The 26443-nt window shown below is 40.1% G+C and overlaps 1 protein-coding gene across 3 annotated transcripts; it reads left to right on the top strand.

Annotated features, from left to right (window-relative positions):
- Positions 1-1303: 1303 nt before the first annotated feature.
- LOC307120417 (cell adhesion molecule CEACAM3-like) lies at positions 1304-24317 on the top strand. 3 transcript variants are annotated; one of them, XM_079807444.1, is made up of 9 exons: positions 1304-1830; positions 2872-3201; positions 4403-4729; positions 10080-10409; positions 10739-11080; positions 12093-12232; positions 12727-12782; positions 16653-16731; positions 23027-24317. In XM_079807444.1, the coding sequence occupies exons 1-7, from the start codon at positions 1497-1499 to the stop codon at positions 12742-12744; spliced, it is 1821 nt and encodes a 606-aa protein (XP_079663570.1). In that variant the 5' UTR covers positions 1304-1496; the 3' UTR covers positions 12745-12782; positions 16653-16731; positions 23027-24317. The 3 variants fall into 3 exon arrangements, with proteins under 3 accessions (XP_079663570.1, XP_079663569.1, XP_079663571.1); XM_079807443.1 differs by lacking the exons at positions 12727-12782; positions 16653-16731; positions 23027-24317 and having other exon boundaries at positions 12093-12381; XM_079807445.1 differs by lacking the exons at positions 12093-12232; positions 12727-12782; positions 16653-16731; positions 23027-24317 and adding an exon at positions 11621-11713.
- The last annotated feature ends 2126 nt before the right edge of the window (positions 24318-26443 follow it).

Genomic DNA, 26443 nt, shown 5'->3' with positions numbered 1-26443 from the left:
GCTCAGTCGGGGTGCCAGTTCTCCTCTGGCCAATTAACAAACAGCGTATTATTATTATTATTCTGGCAGCTTTACAGCTCAGAGGTCATAATAGATCAGAATATTCGAGGGACCGGGGGCAACATGCTGGAGACGGGTTTACTGAGGATGATGTTGATTAAATAATTATTAAAGTGCAATATTCAAATGATCGGAGGCAACACGCTGGAGACGGGTTTATTGAGGATGACATATCGATTTAAGTATTATTTAATTGTAATATTCGAACAATCGGAGTCAACACGCCGGAGACGAGTCGATGAGGCAGAATATCATATAAATACTATGTGGAGGATGCAAGATAATTTAATATGACTGCATGGTGAACCTTAATCGTATTTAAACAACTATCGCTTTGTGTTGTTAGTCAGATAAAATGACAGAGAAAAGAAAAACGGACATTAAATCATTTTTCAGTACACCAAAACACCAAATAAGTACGAAATATTTATATATTTTTTGTGGTACATCCTTAAAAGTACGATTTTGGCTGTATTTTTTGTGTCCTCTTCAAAAATTGCTCTTGAGAAATTATAACAAAAATTCGGACTTATAACAAAATACAGAACAATTTCTAAAACCGGATATGTGACAAAGTGTACAGCACACAAGCTAAACAAAACTTTTTATAACCTGTTGACCCAAAAAACGAGCGTTTAAGGACAAAAAAGTGCCATTGAGACAGAGCGTGACACGTTAATTACACTGAGAACTACACACACTACATAACAGGGGAACGCAATCAGCGACAGGATATCATATATAAACCTGACATTTGGATATTTTACTTAACAGTGACAACATATTTACAGCACACATAGGCACACTGAGACATACTAGTGACAGGATCCCAAAATGTACCCATTCTTCCTGCTGAAGCGTCACGTTTTACTGCAGTTATCCCTTTAACTGAGAAGGGGCTCGCTGCAGCCTGCGGTGGATGTCCAACCCGGCCCACATCCAAGTGTGACGTCAGAGGCCAGGCCATTGCCGCCCTGCAGCCGATTTTTACGATTTTATTGGTCATATCAATCACAGTAGAGACTGCCTCTACAACAAACACTGATCCCTAAACCTACCCATCGCTGTAACGAATTAAGTACTGATTGCCTACACCAAACTCTTTTCCCTAAACCTACCCGTCACTGTAACGAATTAAGTACTGATTGCCTACACCAAACACTGATCTCTAAACCTACCCGTCACTGTAACCAATAAAATTAGCTGCAGGGCGGGATTTCTGACGTCACACTTGGATGTGGGCGGAGTTGGATATCCACTGCAGGCTGCTGCGAGCCCTACTTGCTTTAACTGACCACTTTTGTCTCCTTGAACGCTCGTATTTTTGGGTCGACAGCTTATAAAAACTTATTTCTGTGTTTTTTTAGCTTGTTTTCTGTGCACTTTGTCACATATCAGCTTTTACACATTGTCCTGTTTTTTGTTATAAGTCCGAAATGACAAGGATGCAGCCTCACGCAATGCAAATTCAATGGAGAGCGTTCAATTGTTTTCCCTCCGGTGTGGGCGTGGCCAAATACGCTCTGTCTCTATCGGATGTTGTTTACAACCATGTTCCAGAGCTTCGATGTCGAACGTCACATGCTAGCAAAAATGAAACAAGCCGTGTTGTGTTTTTGTTGTTGTTTTTGACAGCGGACTTTTACTTTCATTTTACTTTCGCTTTCACTTTAGATCGTAATATTCCACACTATCTTGATTATTTTCTTTATTGTCTGGAGAAAACTATGTTCCGGATTTTCCCCACGCTGTATGTTTCGCTCCTGCTTGGTAAGACATTTAAATGACACTTTGTGGGCTGAATCCAAAATGGCACACTTATGCACTTTCGGTCTTGTGGACGTATGTCTGTCGCGCGCGCGTGTCTGTTAAGTCCACGAGACCGTAAAGTGTCCCATTCTTCATTTTAGGTTTTCAGAAGGTTTCCTTTGCGGCCGTTATACGCTGGTGCGCAACGTTTTGCTGCGGTTTCCGGGTTGACATGTTTCCTGGAAACAGTGTGCGACGGGGTTGAGATACGTTTTCTCTTGTGCGTTTGTCAAAAACAGGTGGCGAAGAAAAGACACATGTTAACTGCAAAATAATTAATATGAAGAATTAAGTATGAAACCATCAGGAACCCTTTAGTCTCCAGAGTCAACATTTTCCAGAACTGCAACCTACCTGGAGTCTCCAGTAGTGCAAGGTGCCAAGATCTCAGAGACTTGAGTTATGTAAAGCATAAAAAAAAAAAAAAAAACCCTCACTTAATAAGAATCACAAGCTGGAGTGTTAAAAGGGTTTGCAACATTATAAATGTCTATGCTGTCACTTGATCAATTTAATGCATCCTTGCTGAACAAATGTATTCATTTCTTTTAAGTTACACCCCCCTCCCCCCATAAAAATAAAATAAAAATAAATTCTTACCAACCCAAGACTTTTGAACGGTGGTAGGCCCTACAATGTTGCAAAAGCTTTCTATTGAGTCTGGAATCCGAAGTTGTGGTCCCCTCTGCCCACGCCTTTGACACCCTCGGTTGTTTTGATAGTTGTTTTACTCTATCCTCTGCGCTACCGTGTTCGTCATTTTTGGGTAAAACTATCCCTTTAAAGCTCAATTTTCTGACATTTTATGGGTAGGCTACTATTAATTTAAGCAATATTCATTATGAGACTAGGAAGATGTTTAATTAAATTAAATGATATGCTGGGATGTGGTTTATTTTGTATAAGATCATCTTCTCTACTCACAATTTTCATGATCTGTAGAAGAAAAATATATATATTTTCACAGCACTATTATATCCTTTTGTTTGTTTTTTTCTTCAGGTGTTTCCGGTGTTGGATCAGTTGAAGTGTCAGTGATGGAGGGAGATTCGGTCACTTTATACACTGGTGTTCAAACAAACCAACAAGAAGATATTAAATGGTATTTCAGTGGCGATCGCATCGCTCAAATCAGTGGAGATCTCAGTTATATCTGTACAGATGTTCAGTGTAATAATGAAGGTACTGAGAGATTCAGAGACAGACTGAAGCTGGATCATCAGACTGGATCTCTGACCATCACAAACATCACAAACACAGACTCTGGGGAATATAAACTGAAGATCATCAACAGCAGAGACAGTGAAAAGATCTTCAGTGTTATCTTCCAAGGTGAATAATTCTTTAATGCCGATTATAAGCACATTGTTAATGTGTTTTGTGATTTTTATTTTTGTTATTTTGTTAAAGGGATACTTCAGCACTGGGAAGATGAATGTTTAATGTTATTTAATCTGGGTCATTTATGTAGTAGAAATGTGAAATTATTTTTGAATTTGGTGCCTTCTAGACTGAGAAAAGACAGAAAATTGTCACGTTGAATATTTTTGTCTCATGTGGATGAAAGACAACAACTCCCAGAATGCACTTGCTTCGCTGCCCAACGAGGCCACTTCCAAAGCCACGGCTATTGGTTATCACTTGCCCACCGTGGCACCGCCCCACCGTCATTTTGATTTTCATAGTTAGAGAACAGACAGTACACTACAATTAAAAACTGAACGTGTCTTTTCAATAAAGTGTGAGTGAGCCGAACGAAAGTCAAGGCACAAACGCAGCAGGAGTCAGATTTCATTCATCACGAGAGCGAAGAGCTGAGGTAAGCGTGGCAGTCATTCACGGAAAGTGTCCAGTCTGGCGCGTTATCAGATCATGCCTATGGAAGCTAAACTTTCATAGGAATTCATTGAAAAGTTGAAACACTCACTTTGCTCCGCACCGCTCCGTTATGAATGCCCGATCCGAGCAGCTATGCGCATTTACATTCTGTGAGCGAGATCCCACCACGGGTAGAAAACATGCGGAACTAGCGCAGGCTGTAGTCTCTAGCCTCTGGCCAAAAAATATTTTTGTTTTTAATAAAATGCATGATTCTCTCGTCTCAGGGGGACATGAGGGGGGAAAGTACCATAATTTGAATATACTACCTGGTTTCTACTGATACAAAGCCTTGCTAAATGCTAAATCGCTGAAGTAACCCTTTAACCTCTATATTAATTCATTTACAGTACATAGATACTCTTTTTACTGTGCAGTTTGTAGAATTATCTCACTTTACACCATTGAACAGTTCCTTTTGATTTAAAACTAAATCATTTATTTCTTGAGAAGCTCCAGTCGAGCTCAGATGGAGTCGACAACATTTAATCACACCTTCTGTGATCAACGGCTGTTTAAATGAGGATTTGTGTGACGAACTGTGCATAAATGTTTCTTTTCAGATCAAAAGGCCAGAACTGACTTTTTCATGTTGTGGAGTATTTGTTTGTTTTCCACAAAAACATCCTCCAGCATCTGTTGGTTTGTGTTTCAGGTGTTTCTGCTTCTGAACGAGATGAAGTGTTGGAGGGAGACTCTGTCACTTTAGATCCTGGTGAAATGAAAAACCCAAATTATTCAATGACGTGGTATTTTAAGGTCATTCGCATCGCTGAAATCACTGGAGATCAGAGTCAGATCTGTACAGATGATCAGTGTAAAGAGAGATTCAGAGGCAGACTGAAGCTGGATCATCAGACTGGATCTCTGACCATCACAGACACCAGAAACACAGACTCTGGAGTTTATAAACTACAGATGATGATCATCAACAGCAGCTTCAGCATCAGCAGAGTGAAGAGATTCAGTGTTGCTGTCAATGGTGAGTATATCATTCAGTTATTTAATGCATTTTCCTTTCAGGAATTTAAAGAACAGTTCAATATTTTAAATCATCCCAATAAGTGTTGGGTAGTGGACTGTTTAAAAAAGTGAGCTTTGACTCCATAACACTTTGACTAATGTTATTTGCATGAGAAATGCCTAAAAGTTTCTAGCAATATATGCATTTACAACCCCTGACCTGAAATAACCATCAATCATTAATTTAACCCTCCTATCATTTCTTAAGCGGGGTTATTACGTTTTATATCAATGCACCAGTTCAGTTCGAATCTGGAGGTGTTACTTGCGTTTCTGTATCTTCTCTGAATGGGGATTCCCTTGGTCCTGGCTGGAGAGGGGTTTCCCAGGTTCTTTGATTCGCTGACAGTCTTGTTGTGTCTTTGATCGGCGTCTTGGGAAGCCAATCACGTGGTGTGTTGGCGGATGGATGGAAAGTCTCGTGGATGAAGTTTGAAGTTGAAGCGGGCTTTGCTGTAGAAACATTGACCGAAACTTTACGGCAAAACTTAACTTGGAACACAAGACTCGACGGAAAGAAAATAAACTGAGTAAAGAAAAAGTGAGTGAGACGAGAGTATGGAAGGCTTGAAAGAAATTGTTAACCCATTTTCTCGGATCTTTGTCTGTGTCGATCGTCTGATCGTCTGTTTCTAACTCATCGTCGTCTTCTTTTGTCTCTGGTTCTTGTTGTCTCGACTCTGAACTTTGACTTGACTTGCTTGACTGAACTTATTCTTGAACTGCCTCTTTGTTTGTGTTCTGAGATTTTAAACTCGGGTATCTGCCCATCCTTCTGGATGAGTTCCAACCAATTAGGTATCGTCTTTGGTTCAGAGGTGACTCTTTCTCCACCTCTTACCATACATTATGCGTTATCTTTGGTCTCTTAGTTTCCCGCTCTAATCAGAGAGTACAGTTAGACATGATTGTTATTATTAGAATATGATACATTTTACACAGATTTCAGTCAAGCCATCTTCTGAATTATGAGCATACGATCACACTGATACCAAGCAAGGCACACTTTCAATCAACCATTCAATAGTTACAACAATTACATGAATTGTGAGTTAGTCTAAGCATAATGGTCACGTGTATTGGTTATAGACATGATATAGAATTATGCAGTAGAAGGATGTTTGATTGTAAGTCTGGCTATCATCCTTTTTTAATGATTTGATGCAGTTTATATGTAAAACAGTCTCTGAGTCTTCTTTTGGATTCACCTCTGTGTCACTCAGAGTTCATGCAATGGTTGTTGAGAAGAAGATCTTTTTAGGATCTTTGTCTTGGGGATCAAACAACCTCTGACATTATCTTGGTGGGGCCCAAAGCTTGCAACCCCGTAAAGTACTTAGCTGTTTGTTAGTTGGCGTAGAATGAGTGGAGCCTATGTCTTTTATTGTTGATTTGGGGTCTGGAGTGTTGAGTTGGGTTTTATGTGTGGAATTATATTTGAACGAACCATCTGGAAGATTAATTTGTGTCTGCTGTGCCCACAAATCCTACATGTAAAGGAGCTTGTAGATAAGGGTAGAAGGAGGCGGGAACCGGCGAACGTTTAACAACATAATCAAATAAATGAACACAAAATGAAAGTGAAAGCGGCAGCCCCTCACGGACGACTGCCGCACACATACATAAACAAACAAACAAAACACAACTTAAAATCCAGGCCTGGGGCCTGTACCATGATGGTAGTTTAACAAACTCAGGGTTACAGGATTAGTTTAGAGTTGACAAAACCAAACCAATCTATTCAGGCTTTGTTGGTCCCATGATGCTGATCATCATCTTTCTCTGTCAACTCAGGCTTTGATCCTGAGTTTAGGAGTTTAGCTGTGACATCAGTAGTGAACAGCCAATCACAGGCTGTGGATCAGTGAAACTGAGATTCACTTCTCGCGAGAGAAGCAGCGAGATTCACTTCTCTCTTCTGCAGAATATTACATGATTGAAAAATATTAAGAATTTAAACAAATTTACACAGCAAGAAGAAAAGAGCTGTCTATAAAGGAGTACAACTTAAAGAAAATATTCACTACGTCAATGCAAGTAAAAGTTATGAAGTTAGTTTAGTTGATATATAGAGAATTGAACATTTAAGCTTGCATGTAGTAATTTGTATAGCTTTATTTATTGATTTTAAAGCTTATTTGTCTGACCTTTGTATAGGCTTTTTATATTAATTTCAACTAAGTGCCTATTAATGATTGATTAACCAAAATGATATATGTGTAATTGATTATGGGTATAATAATTACATAAATGAAATCTAAATCATTCAAAATTATTATTATTATAAATAAGCATTGTTAAAAGCCAGACGCTTTAGTCTTTAATAGCCATTTGCTATGTAGTGACCTGTAATTTGGAGTAGAAACAGGGGGAGTGACTTTATTGCATCAGAGGTGTGTCACTTTGCTCACAGCTGATTGGTCCAATTTCAGTTTGATCTCTTATCCAGAACATAACCTGCCCTGGAGCAGGTTAGCCGTGGAGCGTAAGTTACTAAGGAGATGAACACTGCTAAAAGCCAAACCATTTTAATGGTACCCAAAACCCAGGATTAGCACAAACTAAGCTTAAACATATCTGGCTAGCCAGCTAAACTGGCTTCATGGTATAGGCCCCTGGTCCTCTCTTGTCCTTCACTGGTGTCGCTCGTCCTTATATGCCTCTGTGCTCCCTCATGAGAGGACTCGAGACAGGTGTGCCTCGCAGGTGATGCTCATTCTCAATCACGCACACCGATCTCACTCGCTCCTCCCATGTCCCTCGCTCGTTAACCTACAATATATATATACACTCACCTAAAGGATTATTAGGAACACCTGTTCAATCTCATTAATGCAATTATCTAATCAACCAATCACATGGCAGTTGCTTCAATGCATTTAGGGGTGTGGTCCTGGTCAAGACAATCTCCTGAACTCCAAACTGAATGTCAGAATGGGAAAGAAAGGTGATTTAAGCAATTTTGAGCGTGGCATGGTTGTTGGTGCCAGACGGGCCGGTCTGAGTATTTCACAATCTGCTCAGTTACTGGGATTTTCACGCACAACCATTTCTAGGGTTTACAAAGAATGGTGTGAAAAGGGAAAAACATCCAGTATGCGGCAGTCCTGTGGGCGAAAATGCCTTGTTGATGCTAGAGGTCAGAGGAGAATGTGCCGACTCATTCAAGCTGATAGAAGAGCAACTTTGACTGAAATAACCACTCTTTACAACCGAGGTATGCAGCAAAGCATTTGTGAAGCCACAACACGCACAACCTTGAGGTGGATGGGCTACAACAGCAGAAGACCCCACCGGGTACCACTCATCTCCACTAAAAATAGGAAAAAGAGGCTACAATTTGCACAAGCTCACCAAAACTGGACAGTTGAAGACTGGAAAAATGTTGCCTGGTCTGATGAGTCTCGATTTCTGTTGAGACATTCAGATGGTAGAGTCAGAATTTGGCGTAAACAGAATGAGAACATGGATCCATCATGCCTTGTTACCACTGTGCAGGCTGGTGGTGGTGGTGTAATGGTGTGGGGGATGTATTCTCGGCACACTTTAGGCCCCTTAGTGCCGATTGGGCATCGTTTAAATGCCACGGGCCTACCTGAGCATTGTTTCTGACCATGTCCATCCCTTTATGACCACCATGTACCCATCCTCTGATGGCTACTTCCAGCAGGATAATGCACCATGTCACAAAGCTCGAATCATTTCAAATTGGTTTCTTGAAAATGACAATGAGTTCACTGTACTAAAACGGCCCCCACAGTCACCAGATCTCAACCCAATAGAGCATCTTTGGGATGTGGTGGAACGGGAGCTTCGTGCCCTGGACAAATCTCCATCAACTGCAAGATGCTATCCTATCAATATGGGCCAACATTTCTAAAGAATGCTTTCAGCACCTTGTTGAATCAATGCCACGTAGAATTAAGGCAATTCTGAAGGCGAAACGGGGTCCAACATAGTATTAGTATGGTGTTCCTAATATTTCTTTAAGTGAGTGTATATAAAGCTTGAATGTAATGTGAGCTTTTGCTAAATGAATAATCGTAATGTAATCTAAACATGTTATTTACGGCGAAGACTATTTTGTAGAAAAGGCACTAAATTAAAGGGTTAGTTCACCCAAAAATGTAAATTAGCCCATGATTTACTCACCCTCAAGTCATCCTAGGTGTATATGCCATTCTTCTTTCAGACGAATGCAATCAGAGTTATATTAAAAATGTCCTGGCTCTTCCAAGCTTTATAGCGGCCGTGAATGGCTGTTTCTGTTTAGAAGTCCATAAAAGTGCATCTGTCTATCAACAGTGCTCCACACGGCTCCGTGGGGTTAATAAAATCCTTCTGAAGCAAAGCGATGCGTTTGTGTAAAAAAACCCCCCATATTTAACACGTTATAAAGTAAAATATTTAGCTTCCGGCACGTTATAAAGTAAAATATCTAGCTTCCGGCAAACGACCGTATGCAAGTTGATTTGCGTGAAAAGAATAACCAACCCCTGATGCAATGTAGGAGTATCGCCATATTTCACGCCTCTCGCGGTTCAAACAAATAGGACTGGGCAACAAGCTCAAGCCCCTCTTCTCTTATATCGAAACCCTCCAGCATTTCGCTTTAAAAATTTTAATTTTAGACTTCTAATATGTGACCTGTGTTTTGTTTTGCTCTATCCTCTGCACTTCCATGTTCATCAATGAGTTGAGTCAAGGGTTACTCTTTCGCCGTAAATCGATGCGTACGGCCATCTGTCAGAAGCTAGATATTTTACTTCATAAAGTTTTAAATATAGATATTTTTCTTACACAAATACTTCACTTCAGAAGGCCTATATTAACCCCCCGGAGCTGTGTGGATATCTTTTATGATGGACAGATGCACTTTTATGGACTTCAAAACAGAAACAGCCATTCACTGCCATTATAAAGCTTGGAAGAGTCAGGACATTTTTAATATAACTCTGATTGTGTTTGTCTGAAAGAAGAATGTCATATACACCTAGGATGACTTGAGGGTGAGTAAATCATGGTGTGTAAATAATTTTTGGGTGAACTATCCCTTTAAAGCAAAATTTTCTGACATATTTTTATGGGTAGGCTACTATTCATTTATGTAATGTTCATTATGAGACTAGGAAAATGTTGAATTAAATTAAATTAAATTAAATTATATGCAAATCTATAATATGTATATGGAAAGGGGGTAAAAATATTACAGATTTCTCTACTTACAATCTTCATGATCTGTAGCAACAAAAAACAACAACAACATTTTCACAGCACTATTATATCCTTTTGTTTGTTTTTTTCTTCAGGTGTTTCCGGTGTTGGATCAGTTGAAGTGTCAGTGATGGAGGGAGATTCGGTCACTTTATACGCTGGTGTTCAAACAAACCAACAAGAAGATATTAAATGGTATTTCAGTGGCGATCGCATCGCTCAAATCAGTGGAGATCTCAGTTTTATCTGTACAGATGTTCAGTGTAATAATGAAGGTACTGAGAGATTCAGAGACAGACTGAAGCTGGATTATCAGACTGGATCTCTGACCATCACAAACATCACAAACACAAACTCTGGGGAATATAAACTGAAGATCATCAACAGCAGAGACAGTGAAAAGATCTTCAGTGTTATCTTCCAAGGTGATTTATTGCTTTAATTCAGTTTAAAAGCACATTGTTAATGTGTTTTGTGATTTTCTTAACCTGTATATTAATTCACTCACAGTACATAGATACTCTCTTTACTGTGCAGTTTGTAGAATTATCTTGCTTTACACCATTGAACAGTTCCTTTTGATTTAAAACTAAATCATTTATTGCCAAGCTTTTTCTTGAGAAGCTCCAGTTGAGCTCAGATGCATAAATGTTTCTTTTCAGATCGAAAGGCCCGAACTGACTTTTTCATGTTGTGGAGTATTTGTTTGTTTTCCACAAAAACATCCTCCAGCATCTGTTGGTTTGTGTTTCAGGTGATTCTGCTGCTGAACGAGATGAAGTGAAGACAAAGTCAGTGATGGAGGGAGAATCTGTCTCTTTTGATCCTGGTGAAATGAAAAACCCAAATGATTCAATGACGTGGTATTTTAATGACATTCTCATCGCTGAAATCACTGGAGATCAGAGTCAGATCTGTACAGATGATCAGTGTAAAGAGAGATTCAGAGGCAGACTGAAGCTGGATCATCAGACTGGATCTCTGACCATCACAGACACCAGAAACACAGACTCTGGAGTTTATAAACTACAGAGGATGATCATCAACAGCAGCTTCAGCATCACCAGAGTGAAGAGATTCAGTGTTGCTGTCAGTGGTGAGTATATCATTCAGTTATTTAATGCATTTTCCTTTGAGGAATTTAAAGAACAGTTCAATATTTTAAATCATCCCAATAAGTGTTGGGTAGTGGACTGTTTAAAAAAGTGAGCTTTGACTCCATAACACTTTGACTAATGTTATTTTCATGAGAAATACCTAAAATACATCATTCATGTTGAGCTCACAGTGCTGTGATGCTGTTTTAGCTGCTGTTGCTGAAACAATAGATGGTGCCATTTATCAGAGAAATAACTGATGAACAAAGTAGAAAGGTGTAAATATCAGTCAAAAATATTGGTAAATATTGGACGTATTGTTATTCTCTCTCTAGTAGGGATATGTCACAATACCAAAATTCCAGTAGTCGGTACCAACACCATAAAAATGTTACGGTTCTCGGTAACAATTTCGGTACCACAGCAAATTTTTTATTTTTTACTATTTTAAAAAAATATAATTAAATTCAATGAGTTTATTATTTATGATGATAATCATTATAATTTCTTCACGTTAAACCGAACTTTTATTTTGACAGGTTGCCATGAAGACCTTTGAGTGTCTGTGTTCATGATTTTCTCAAATGAAACGGTAAATTCTCATGAAGTGATGGTTTATGCGTATGTCCTCATATAGTGACACGGCAGAGGCTAAAAACAGCGGGTGTCACGTGTGTGTGTGTGTGTGTGTGCGCGAGCTGCAAATGAAACCGTCATTCACACAGAGACACAGAACATGCAGGAGTAATATTTAAATAGTATTTTGCAGTTTAATATTCACAGACACTAGTACATATTCAGCTTCAGTCTGGAGCCCTGCGCTTAGATAAACACGGAAGCGACTGAACGCAGCTGCGGGTACCGAATATACTCTAGAGTCGGTAACGTACTACCTGTACTACAGAAATGCTGGTATCGTCACATTTTTTAAATATCAGTACCGACTTGGTACCGAAGTACCTGTACTTGTGACATCACTACTCTCTAGTAATATTGACTGTCTGTCTTCAGCTGTTCCAGGTTCAGGTCTGTCTTCAGGTGCTGTTGCAGGAATAGTTGTTGGTGTTCTTCTGCTGGTGGCTGTAGCTCTAACTTCGGCTGTGATTCACTACCGTCGCCGCGGGATCTATACACCACCAGCAGCACAGAATGTAAATATTACATACAGCTGATTTTCTGTGTAAAAAAATACTTTAAAAGAACAGTGGTATTAAATATATTCTTATTATTATATAATTGTAATACATTTTTATTGTAGGCTGTAACATATATGTAAACTGTGAATAGTCATTTTTTTATTTTTAACACTGCAGAAATAGATATTCACTGGTGAGACAATGTCAAAAAATTCAAAAACACTAATAACACTCAAATAAACACAAAGTGCAAAGTGTCTTATTAGAACACACCAATACAACATTTTAAGCATTTTAGATGTGATATTGAAATCAAAATACTTCAAGTTTATATTTCTGTACAAAATATGACCATTTGATGCAGTTTAAGACAGTGTGTTAAATATTTAGGAAATTAAATCCTCTATACAAACTACAGGGAAAAACACAATTCCAATTCTGTATTTTTGTTTGTGTAACTGAAACATCAATCTTCCAAACATTTACTGTCAAACTGTATTTTCTCACAGGTGGATGATAGCTTGTGATAACTCGCCACGTAATCCATTGAAAGGGACACTAAAAGGTAGGTAATGATGGAGAGATGAGGATCAGCTGAAACTCTCCTCGCTCACAGAGTAATTGTGTCAGGATTCCAAAATTTCAATACCAGTCAATTATTTAATTATTTAAATAAATTAAAAGTTATAAATTAAAACTTTATTCTTAACAGTATATGAGCTATAATATAATCTGTCACCTGATGAAAAAACACCCACCCTTTTAACAAGAAAATGACATGAATTTACCGCTATAACCAGTAGATGGATGCAGAGGACCACTATAGATAATTTGCCATTTTGCCTTTTTATAGTTATTTATGAAAGGATATCACGCATAAAATGTGACATAATCCAAACAAAATTGCTAATCGTGCATTGCCGTTTGCATTTTCGTTTACGTGAACACACAATGGGCCTCATTCATGAAATGTTCGTAAATATATGAGCAAATTCTGAGTAATTTGTGCGTAAAATGGACCTTTACCAAAACCCTCTCCTCCAGATTCACAAACGCTTCGTATACCATGGACTTGGTAGTTAAACGTGTGTATATTAATGAATTCCAAACATAGGACGCACGTGCACGCTCATTCATAATTAGCATAATCCCAACCCATGAGTTACAACTGCAAATTACGTGTGCAGGAACGCTGTGGAATCTCGTGGACTTCTTTCTCAGGTTTGGCTCCAGTATATTGCATAAATGCTAATTGACCATATGCCTTGCAATACATATTAAAGGGGTGGTAAAACACATTCTTTTGAAGGCTTGACTGTGTTTGTGGGGTGCACTGTAACATGTGTTCATGCTTCGTTTTTAGAAAAATTGCATTATTTTTCATATATTTGACCTTTATTCTACACTGCTCTGTCCCTCCTTGTAAAACGGTCTGATGCTTTCCGGGTTGTATGAAGCCAGTCCCTCAAAAATACGCAGTGGGCTCTGATTGGTTAGCTGGCCCAGTGTGTTGTGATTCGCTAAACGCCTAGTGCACGTATGTCGGAGACGTCACGCCCCTTCCCTTACCGGAGGCTGTGCTTTGGTCAGTGAAACAACGGCGTCAATAAAACCATACCAATCTGAGCCCGAATCAGACCCAGAACATTTGAGTGAAGATGATCGAGCAGAACCTGTTCAGTCCTCAAGAGTAAAGACTGCGGATCTATAGTGATCGCTACTGAATGGCACTTTAACTTTTGTATTTTTAGAACGATTATAGCCAAATATCTGTCGCAAGAACTAACCCAAAACAAACACTAAGCACTGGCTTTAACTAGTAAGTTAGCCAAATCACACACAGAACCATGTTTAGCATGCCTGTAGATAAACAATACATAAAAGCTCTAATCAAAGAATCATTTACACTAATGCCAGGTTCGCTGTTGAGATTTTAACGTTAGTGTTTGTAACGTTAGGAGTTCGTCGGATAACGTTAAGTATGAATGAGCATTTAACAGACTGTTGCAGAACAGCGCTGTCATCTGTTTACTTCCTTGCTACAACCTATTACAGGAAAACACATCGATGAAATATAAATCAGACTTACAGGTTGTGGCCCGTGAACAGCTTCTGTTTGTAAATCCAGCTTTCAGGACAAGCCGTTGTGCATATCCTGTATTGAACTCGCGAAGTTTGTGGAAGTTTGTGTTGTCCTCCGTGAAATGTGCAGTGCGCGCGTCGAGCATCCACGCACCGGCAGTGTTTTTTCACGCAGCTGACGTTGTGCAAATCTGGCATTGAAATCGCGAAGACGGTGGATGTTTTCCTCAGATGTGCTGCAGGAGCCCTTCGCGCGCCTGATTCCACGCTGACTCAAACACACGTGCATATAACATGCTGTATGTTAAACGCTCTGCAACGCACCCCCGTCCCTATGAAGGCTGAGCAGAGCAAGTACCCCAAACCTGCAATCCGGATGAAAATAACAGCGTTTCCTCGGCATCGCGGCAACAACACTCCAGCCTAACTAACTTATACCACAACAGCGCCGCGATACAAAATGGCCTCACCCCCCCTTATTTAATATTCTCGGAGGAGGGGTTTATGTAAATATTGGGCCTGGTGATGTCAGCAAGCCCTGGAGGAATGTGTGTAGTCGCCTACTGGCCGTTTGCTGTAGTTCTTAGAAACTGATTTCTTTAAAAGCAAATATCTCCCTTTGCTTTAAACTTTGAACGTTGTAACTTTGCAGATGTTGTTTATGCTCAAGCAGCAACATTACACGCTAGCTAAAGTTAGAATAGTGAAATCATGGTTTACCACCCCTTTAAATTATCATGTGTCCATCAAAGCATTTTTAGCCAGCTAAAAAACGCCTGGTGCTCTCCTGAAAATGGCCAGCTGGTTGCGCTTGAGAGCGCTTTGCAAGGGCAGCGTTTTTCCATCTGAGATACTTTGATTGCTATGAATATGATACAGAATATCCATGGCAGTAATGTGGTACTAGTATCTAATTTTGAAAAATATTACTGAATATAAAAAATGCAATAAAAAGCAGTATTAACTTCATTATTGTTCAGTCGGTGTACAAGTGGGATGATTGGTCGGTGTAGTTTTTGTCCCGCCCCTTCCTCCACTGTGATTGGATGGACGGGTAAAAAGTGACAGTGAGGAGCGCTGCCTACCCAACGTTGAACAGTAAAAAAACACACAAAAAAACAACGACGTGGCAAATCAACTCTTTAAATATTATTATGGTATATAATGCATCAAAATGTAATGTCGTCAGTTTGCCTAAATTAGAACATTCAAATGTTTTACGCACCATTTACACGTGGTAGGGAGCAAGTGTACATTTATTTCGTACCAACTAACATTTTGAAAATACGAACATTTTCGTGAATCCGAAAATTTACGTCAGAGTGGCTTTACAAACGATTTACACACAAATTCGTTCTGCTCGTATTTCATGAATGAGGCCCAATGACTGCCAAATTTCAAATGGAAAAGCAAAGTCTGTTTGCAATTGCATTTCCAATGTCTTACAAGTTATGACCCTGCCATTTTGGAATAGCAATAGAAAGTCACCTATTTGCTATTTCATTTCCTCCGTGTCCTGCCACAACCTGCACAAAATTCAAATGGAATCTCAATCCCCTTTGCACTTGCATTTTCGATGTCTAACACAGTCAACTGTCAATCAGGCTTGAGGGCGCGGTTTATTCATGTAGTCTGAAAGTAGGCCATGCCCTCAAGTGAACTTGAGTTCACTGCACACTTTAATTCAAAAGATACCAATGCTACAGCCGCTCTAGCACTCCCATGATTGCCTGCCAAAATGGCGGAGTTAAGGCTGCGTGACGTCAAACTCCGGAGCTCTATACTAGTAGTTTACTATTTTAATTCTTATCTATTTTGACTGCTTCCAGCACCCAATACTGTAAGTGCACGATTACACGCACATTCTAAAAAAGTGTGGCTGGCTTGACCGTGTATTTTCAATGTTCGGCGGTTTTGACTGAAAGAAGGTTTTGTGTGACCGCATATGTTCGCGTGACGTCATGAACGAGTTGTTCAAGTGGCGTCGTTATCGCAGATGAACTTATCAGCGTGTAAACATTACCAAACAATGTTTCAGTGTTTCCTCATGTATTCCTGAGGAGAGGTGTGCAGTTATTTTAAGTGACTTGCTGGACGATGCACCAGGTGAAAAGTACCTCAGATGCACTTTGAAGGAGGGTCCAGGCAAGAACATGCCAGAGACTATCATATCAGACATGTGGGCTCTTGACCAGCAAACAACCACCCACTCAGAGCACACTAGCATTAACATCTACCAGAACACCACACTAACTACATACTTTGCTAATGCTTGATTCTTAAACAGGCCTGTATCATTTGTTGGATAACACAGCTTCACCCCATCACTCACGTTTTGTTCCCTGATCCTCAGGCGGCGGTTACTGGAACTGGAGCAGGAGCGGATATCTTGAGCAGTCCTCATAACTTTGTGTCTATCAAGGGGACTTAAGGTGAGATTTTCTGTCTGATTATGATTTGATTTCACTCTCTAAATTTCAACCTTTGTTTCACCTTTGGACAGGAGCCCTGTTTGTTAGCCGCATTTAGTTCCCTTGCGATACTACACGAGTACTGCGTCGTATGTCTTATTAATATAAATAAGACAAGACGCATATAATGAGGAAAACTCCTTTTTCTCAGATTCTGAAGCCTTTATACAATCACGCAGTGAATACTGTACGTTGATTGGTTCAAAAAAGTTAAAGAAATTGAACCAATGACGGCGAGGAACGCGCAAAGCCAATGGTGGACGAGCCCGCCGAAATTGGCGGAGACTTGGGCTATAAAAGCGGCCATTTCACCGTGGCAAAACGATTAATTCTCCTTCAGCGACGCAGATAACATCTCTTTGTTGAAACTCGGATTGAAGTCACCTTCACCTGCAAGCAGCTGGACTCGCTGCTGATCTTCGCGCCTTCGTGCAGTCGATCAGCCCGCCTCCCTGCTCGCTACTCTCAAGCAGCTCGCGCCCACGCAGCCACCGCTTCGAGGAGCCGCAGCACTCTCAGCTCTTCAGCTCACCGGTCAGACCGCCGCTCACGTGCAGTGTTGATCGCCCACTCTACAGCAGCCAGATCAGATCGCCGCTCTCAATCGCCACCGGATCAGCATTTCACCCACGAGCCACCTGCAGCCGAGCGAGTGCACATCGGTGTATCCTTTTATAAGAGCTTTGAGAGAAAAGAGCTAATTTTCTGCAACGTTGTTGCAAATGTCGCGCCACGATTGTGGCACGTGCAGAGCCCCTCTGCACGTTGATGACCGGCACAGCGATTGCGTGCAATGTCTGGGCGAGTCCCACGCAGAAGCCGCGCTTGCTGACGCAACCTGCTCTCACTGCGAGAGTATGAGTCTCGCCTTTCTGCACTCGTGGATAGCGTTCTTTTCAGAACGCGTCCCCACCCCTTGCGCCCTCCCGTTTTCTTCCTCCTGGAAACCCGTGATAATATTAACTAATATTCCACAGATCCGTTATTCTCAACCGCTTAGAGTGCTTGGGTCAATTTTGCAAACACCTTATTATCCCCCAGCCAACATGTATCGTTCCTGGGGATAATTTTAGACTCAACCCTTTTGAGGGCCACAGTCATGCAGGAGCGCACTCTGGCCATTCGGCAGCTCACGCAAATGTTTACACCCGGGGTTTTTCTACCGCTTAGAATGTTTCAGAAAATGCTAGGCCTTATGAGCTCTGCATCTCCAGCTCTGCAGATGGGGTTGCTTCACATGCGTCCTTTGCAATTCTGGCTGAAACTGCAGGTCCCACCCTCAGCCTGGCACCAAAGCCCTCCATTTGAACCAATTCAGAATGCTGACCTTCGACTCCTGTCGCTAAAAAACGCCTTGCTGCTAGCGCTGGCATCGGTTAAGCGTGTGGGAGAACTGCAGGCGCTCTCTGTGAGCCCCTCATGTCTCATGACTCAAGGACTCCAAGGTCATCCTGAAACCTAGACATGGTTACGTTCCAAAAATCCTATCTACCCCCTTTAGGGCGCGGATAGTAGTTCTCTCCGCCCTACCTCCATCTCAGGATGAACAGGAGTTAAACCTTCTCTGTCCTGTCAGAGCCCTGAGGACGTACATTGATCGCTCGACAGGCGGAGCAGCTCTTTGTTTGCTTTGGTGGCCGCACGAAAGGTCTTCCAGTCACAAAGCCTAGACTATCTAGATGGATAGTAGATGCCATAGCTCTTGTGTACTCCTCTTTGGGCCTTAAATGTCCCTTGGGAGTCAGAGCACACTCCACGAGAGGCATGGCCTCCTCGTGGGCGTGGTCATCTGCGTTTCCAATGATGATATCTGCGCTGGCTGGCGGCTGGCTGGGCCTCACCGTCCACATTTGTTCGTTTTTATAATCTAGAGGTCCCTGTGCTTCAATCGCAGGTCCTTGCTGCATGAACTGTTGCACTCATGTGTTTTTTGTTATATCCTCGTCTATGTCTGGGAGTAACCTCTGTCTGCCCCATATATTCATAAACTAGGCCCTTAGAGGTCCTAGTAATGGGGTCCTGGTGAATGACTTCTACTTAGTGTCTTGGAGCCCTTGGTTAGTGCTTCTCACTGTATTTAGTCGTCATCTTACCTAGCACGGCGTGATTGTATTTTCCCCATATGCGTCTTGTCTTACTTGTATTAATAACACATACGACGCAGTACTTGTGTAGTATCGCAAGGGAACGTACTCGGTTACTAACGTAACCGCGGATCCCTTAGATACGGAACAAGTACTGCGTAATTTGTCATGCTACATGCGACGACGAAACCAATCGATTTTCCATGGTAAAACGGGAGTCTCTGCCCATTTCGGGGGGCTCGCTCACCATTGCCTTGCGCGTTCCACGCCGTCATTGGTTCAATTTATTTAACTTTTTGAACCAATTGACGTGCAGAATTCACTGTATGATTTTATAAAAGCTTCAGAATTGGAGAAAAAGGAGTTTTCCCCATATGCATCTTGTGTCTTTATATTAATAAGACATACCACGCAGTACTCGTTCCGTATCCAAGGGAACCGAGGTTACGTTATTAATCGAGTACGTTTCTCCTCAAAGCTGATGAAAACGTATTATTAACAACCATCAAACACAAATAAAAAATGTAAATGTCACACACTGGCAGAAAACAGAATATAACCTTTAATAAGAAAAAACGGATAAAGAATAGTTCTGCTTAGAAAGTACACTCCCAGGAAAAAAGGTATAAGCTGTCACTGGTACGGTACTTTTTTGACCATTTAGGTACTAATGTGCACCCTTAAAGTGATAGTTCACCCAAAACTGAAAATTTTGTCATCATTTACTCACCCTTAAAGGGTTAGTTCACCCAAAAATGAAAATTCTGTCATTAATTACTCACCCTCATGTCGTTCCAGACCCGTAAGACCTCCGTTCATATTCGGAACACAAATGAAGATATTTTAGTTGAAAGCTGATGGCTGAGAAAGGCTTCAGATAGGCCTCCATTGGCATTCAGTACATTTACTCTCCCAAGACCCATAAAAGGCACTTAAAACGTTGTTACAAAGTCCATCTCACCACAGTGGCTCTACAATAATTTTACGATGCGACGACAATAGTTTTTGTGCGAAAAAAAAAATCAAAATAACACCTTTATCCAACTTGTTCTTGTCTTCCGTGTGTGCCTCCACGACGCATGCGCGAGAATATGATGTTGCACCAGGGTTCGGGAATCCATGAAATGCACACTTTAGTCCGATTTTGAGCACTACGCCGAGACCTAAAGCACGATCAATGTAGAATCCAACAGCTTAGACACGCGCGTCTTCCTCTGCTTGTAAACAAATCGCTTCTGGGTCATCTGTCCGAACGCCGGATCTGCGTCATATTCTCGCGCGTGCGTCGTGGAGGCACACACGGAAGAGAAGAACAAGTTGGATAAAGGTGTTATTTTGATTTTTTTTGCGCACAAAAACTATTGTCGTCGCATCGTAAAATTATTGTAGATTCACTGTGGTGAGATGGACTTTGTAACAACGTTTTAAGTGCCTTTTATGCGTCTTGGGAGAGTAAATGTACTGAATGCCAATGGAGGCCTATCTGAAGCCTTTCTCAGCCATTAGCTTTCAACTAAAATATCTTCATTTGTGTTCCGAATATGAATGGAGGTCTTACAGGTCTGGAACGACATAAGGGTGAGTAATTAATGACAGAATTTTCATTTTTGGGTGAACTAACCCTTTAAGTTGTTCCAAACCTGTATGAGTTTTTTTGTTCCGCTCAACACAAAAGAAGAATGTTTGTAACCAAGCAGATAGAGCAACCATTGAATACCATAGTAGGGGAAAAATACTATATTAGTCAATGGTTGCTCTATCTGCTACAAAAAAACTCATACAGGGTGAGTAAATGATGACAGGATTTTCGTTTTTGATCCTTTTAAGGTGTAAATAAGGTACAAAGGTGTAGCTTTTGAAAAGCTACTGCACATGACCGCTGTTGTACCTTTTTTTTCCTGAGAGTAACACTGCTCAACTGCAGCATCATCATGCACACAAAGAAATAAATATTTACATTTTTCACTGTAATACCACAGTTTGATTTGGGTCCTTTTTGTTCAACATCAGCACTAATGAGTTTAGTATTTTGTAGTACAGTGGCTTCCCTGTAGAGAAGTTATCAAGCATAAATTATGTGAGCATAAATTGAAAAATCCTTGCAACGACTTGCTGTTCAAACAGACTGACACCTCAGGCACACTCGCACCAACACACTATTGACACCTCAGACACACACTCACACAGATGACATTTAAGAAACAGACACATTGACACCTTAGACAAACACTACAACTGGCATCAAATGCAAACATCCAGCAGTAGGAACATTCTCATGCACAAGCTCTATGTCTACTCAACTGATCAAACCACATTTGTGTACAGAAATAAATAAGTGAGACCTCACCTTGTCACCTTTTGATCACTAGTTTGCATCTTCGTTTTGCAAACATGAAAATGCTGCAATGGGCCACATGATAAAGTCCCTGTTTTGCAATTAAGGTACAATTCTTTTGAAGTTTTTAGGAGAACATTTCATTAATCTGGTTTCAATTATCATACTTTAGGATGATCCCGTATGTCTTGTGTGATTTCCTGATGATTCTCACAATCCCAAAACTCAACCATAAACTCAGGGCCATATCATATACCCGGCGCAATGCGACGGCAGGGGCGTTTCAGCCCGATGCAGTTATCATTTTCACGCCACGTTTTTTAAATAGATAAAAAGCACTCCCGCTCATCTGTTCGCTCATGAGAGTCTGACTGGTTTATTGCACATTACTCCCAAAACACACCCATGACTCATTAGGAGACTTGATACAACCCTTTTGGACCATATGCCTAACGCACCGACCATTTTCCGTCGTTAAACTAGCAAAAGTGGATTCGGACACGCCCTAAGTGCACCTGCGCCTAAGTGCACCTGCAGGAGGTTCCTAGTGAAAATTATTTAGAACAACATTAAAGTTTGATCATCTTCTGAATTTGATTGGTGCATATTCCACATGGTGCTCCTCTTCAACCTTCTGTAAAAAAAAATCATAACACAAGATATACTAATAATAATAAATGTAATGTGATGTGATATCGTTTTTTTAAAGTAACAAGTCTTTTATAAACATCCGATGGTGCTGTTGTGTTTGAGATTTACTGTGTGTGATAGTTCAATATACTTTGAAAGGCCATTACTGCCACATAAGAAAAAAACATGCTCTGTTAAATCACAATCATTTAAACAAAGTCAAAATTGTGACATACAAAATTATAACATACACAAGTCAAAATTTGTGTCATAATTTCAACATTTTAAGTTATAATTTGAACTTTTTAAAATGTTTATGACAATTTTAAGTCATATTTTTGATTTCGGATGATGATTTACCTTAGCATGATTTTTATTTCTTATCTGGTAGAAATGGGCTTCATTATTATACAGACACAATCAAAAGCACACACAGATCTACATCTGAATCACTGCTGAAATTATAAAAAGACTCAACAAATTAGCTATAAATTCTCTTACCGATTTCGGTGTTTTTCTTTTGTAGAATGTCGTCTCAGCGTAAGTGACCTCTTCTCCACGAGTCTCAACTCTTTGAACTATAATAGATGCATTAAAAGCACAAAACTCAATCTTAACCAGATCTGGTTCTTCACAGCCTGTGTAATTATTAGGGCTCTCAAAGTTAACACCAAAGTAACACTGAATGTTTTTAAAACCGGCATTAAAACATTTTGTTTGACTTATTCCACACACAAAAATCCCCAAAAGAATATTCATCATTACATTTAGAGAGACACATAAATCAAACCCAAATGGGATGTTTAACAAAAAGTTAAGTATTTTACATTCTTTGTATTTAACCAGCATTTAGGCTGAGCTCAACACAAGTTATCATCCCACATCTTTACACATGAAGGATTATATTCATAAAATGTAGTTTTTTTTTTTTTTTAAGTTTTTGAATTAATAACAAACATTTCTTTTTTTTGTGTTTCCAGTGTGAGAAACCTTTTTGTTTTGTGCGAGTGAGATGAGTAAATAGCGACGTTCAGTGTCATTATATACAAATAGACATTTATTTTATAATGACAAAGAAAATTTTGAATAATTTTAATTAAATCATAAAATTGGGCTATCAGTTAGTTGGCTAAAATATTTAGAACATATTTTTAAAAGGAGAAAATAATACTTGCCGTCTTGATCAGTTTTTCTGTGTTTCCTGCAGATCCAGAAGATCCAGACTGCAGCAACAATCAACAGAGATCCAGCACCAGCAGCAGCAGAGATCAACACTATCAGAGAGACTGGAGGACCTGAAGGAGATGAAAAGAGAGACAGTCATTAGTGTGAGTGATTGATCTACAACAGAAGACCGAGATCAGCTCAGTAAATAAACACACATATCAGCCGTGCTGCCGTACCTGCACATGTGTGACACAGTTGAGTGATGTTGGGACGTCTGGTCTGGTGGCTGATGGGATTGTTGAGCACACAGCTGTAGGTGTTTTTATCCTGATATTCCACCTCCAGAGGTAGAGAGAGACTGATGCTGAGATCAGACACACTGATGCTGGACAATAAACTGTTTCCTTTGTACCAGGAGAGAGTCACATGACCCACATTCAACACTGAACACACCAATGAACATGATGATAAATAACAGTCTCTGCTGATGACAGGAACAGGCAGATGAGCTGGAAAACATGAGAATAAGAAGAATATGAACAGTGTTGTGAATTGTTGTGAATTGAAAGTGTAATATATTTTGTGTTGAGTGAGTGTTTAGTGTGTTGATGGTCACTGAATGTGTCTGTCATCTCAAACTATAAAATGATTGAACATCTGAATATGTAATATGTGAACGTTTGGACAAATGACGTCTCTACTCACCATAGACAGAAACTCTGAATGTTTTTATTGTCAGTTTCAGTCCACTTATCTCTAGTTGATAAACTCCAGCATGTTCAGTTGTGATGTTTGTGATGGTCAGAGATCCAGTTTGATCGTCCAGCTTCAGTCTGTCTCTGAATCTCCCATCAGGAACATCATCATATGTGGAGAAGATTTGCTTCCTTTTCTTTATTTTACCTATTATAGATTTTTCAGCTCCAAATGTCCACAGTATGTCATGTATTTCAGTAACATCAGTGTTTAGAGTGACAGAATCTCCCTCCATCACTGACACTGAATCACCAAACACACCTGGAGAACACACAGATTTTTGTATTTCTGATGGTTTACAAAGCCTGAAATCAGATTCATTTACATGTAAAGTTGAGAACATCCAAAACAAGCAGAAACACAAAACACATTTCAAATATCAACCTTATTGGTAAAGCATATCCTTACACTTTAATTTGTTTTAAAGTGTAGAGAACAATCAGTGATTAAAGTTTCAAAATGTATTGGCAATAAATGCATGACATATTTTGCAGAGTGAAATTACACTTTTAATTGTGCTGGGTATTTTAAATATATTTTTAAATAAATTAGACATTTGTCAGATGCTTTTATCCATTGCGACTTAATTGCATTCAATGTACACATTTGACATTTTTGTATGTTCTTCCTTTCCATGGGAATCGAACCCATGACCTTGGCGTTGTTAATGCCACACTCTATTGTTTGAGCTACAGGAGAGCTAGAGATTATTAGTGAAATTACAGTTATAGATCACTGTCTTGTCTGCACTATAAGGGTCCTGCACATTTTGACTAGTGAATTTCCATGACATTTGTAGATGTTTATGTTCACTGCAGAAATATTTAAATGACAAAAAACGGCCTTATATTTGAAAGCAGCTCAATGGAAAGTTCTCACTTTCAGTGTAGAGATTTCCATTATTTTCATGACCATTCCCAGAACTTTCTAATCTTAATGAAGCGACCTTGGGTTCTTGAAAGGCGCTATATAAAATAAACATATTATTATTATTATTAATACATTTACATTTATGCATTCATCAGACGCTTTTATCCAAACAACTGGGTAGTACAGGAAGCGATCTGTCATGAAGAGTCGAGTAAATGCAAAAAGTGCCTGAAATACCAAGTCTGTGTACATTGCTCAGTGTAGCCCAGGCTAGAGTAGGGAGGGAAAAGGGGAAGAAAGAGGAAAAATCTCTATATATTTTTTAAAATTTGTATGAGGTTAAACAATTAGTTCACTTTTAAATAAACTTTTGCTGATCATTTACTCACCCCCATGTCATCCAAGATGTCCATGTCTTTCTTTCTGCAGTCGAAAAGAAATGGTTTTTGATGAAAACATTCCAGGATTTTTCTCCATATAATGGACTTCAATGGGCTCCAAACGGTTCAAGGTCCAAATGACAGTTTCAGTACAGCTTTAAACGATACCACACGATGAATAAGGGTCTTATCTAGCAAAACGATCAGTTTCTGCGAGAAACCGAGCAGTATTTATGCTATTATTTTACCTCTTATCAGATGAACGCGATCATCTCTGAGCTCCGCAATAACTTCCGCTAAGTGAGGTCAAAATACGAGCGTGGTCATAGAAGTATACGTAGATACCTCATTAGCGCTTGCACGGATCAATAGAATGAGGCATCTATGATCGATATATCTATGACCACGCTCGTATTTTGACCTCACTTAGCGGAAGTTATGGCGGAGCTCAGAGATGATCACATTCGTCTGATAAGAGGTAAAATAATAGCATAAATACTGCTCGGTTTCTCGCAGAAACTGATGGTTTCGCTAGATAAGAACCTTATTCATCGTCTGATATCGTCTAAAGCCCTTTGAAGCTGCACTGAAACTGTCATTTGGACCTTGAACCGTTTGGAGCCCATTGAAGTCCATTATATGGAGAGAAATCCTGGAATGTTTTCATCAAAAACCTTAATTTCTTTTTGACTGCAGAAAGAAAGACATGGACATCTTGGATGACATGGGGGTGAGTAATTATCAGCAAAAGTTTATTTAAAAGGGAACTAATCCTTTAAGTGCTCACAGAAGAGATGAGTTTTTAGTTGTCTTTTGAATGTTGTCAATGATTTTGCTTTTCGGATGGCGGTGGGAAGATGGTTCCACTAGCTGGGAACGTTGAATGAAAATGTTCTGGAAAGGTATTTCATGCCTCTCTGTGATGGTACCACAAGCCGTCGCTCAATTAGCTGAGCGAAGGCTTCTGGTGGGGGTGTAGACAAGTAGAAGCGAGTCAAAGTATGCAGGAGCTGAGCGTGTGGTGGCTCTGTAAGCAAGCGCCAACGCCTTGAACTTGATGCGAGCAGCGAGTGGTAGCCAGTGTAGAGAGATGAAGAGAGGTGTGATGTGGGTCCTTTTGGGTGCTGCTGCATTCTGGATCATTCAAAGTGTTTGGATCGCACTAGAGGGGAGTCCAGCCAGAAGCGCATTGCAGTAGTCAAGCCTAGAAATAACCAGGGCCTGGACGAGAACCTGTGTTGCGTGCTCTGTTAGGAATGGTCTGATCTTCCTTATGTTGTGGAGCGCAAACCTGCATGACCGAGCTGTCTTTGAAATGTGTTCTTTAAAGGACAATTGGTCATCCCAAGAGAGACCTGGGGCCAGTTGTTCAAAAAGTTTAATCTGGATCAGAATGATCTGGATTTGGAAATCTCATGTTTTGCGTCTCAGGATCAGATAATCCATTTTAC

This window comes from Gobio gobio, assembly GCF_949357685.1.
Source record: "Gobio gobio genome assembly, chromosome: 24".
NCBI lineage: Eukaryota > Metazoa > Chordata > Actinopteri > Cypriniformes > Gobionidae > Gobio > Gobio gobio.
This window is presented reverse-complemented; position numbering and strand designations above follow the sequence as displayed.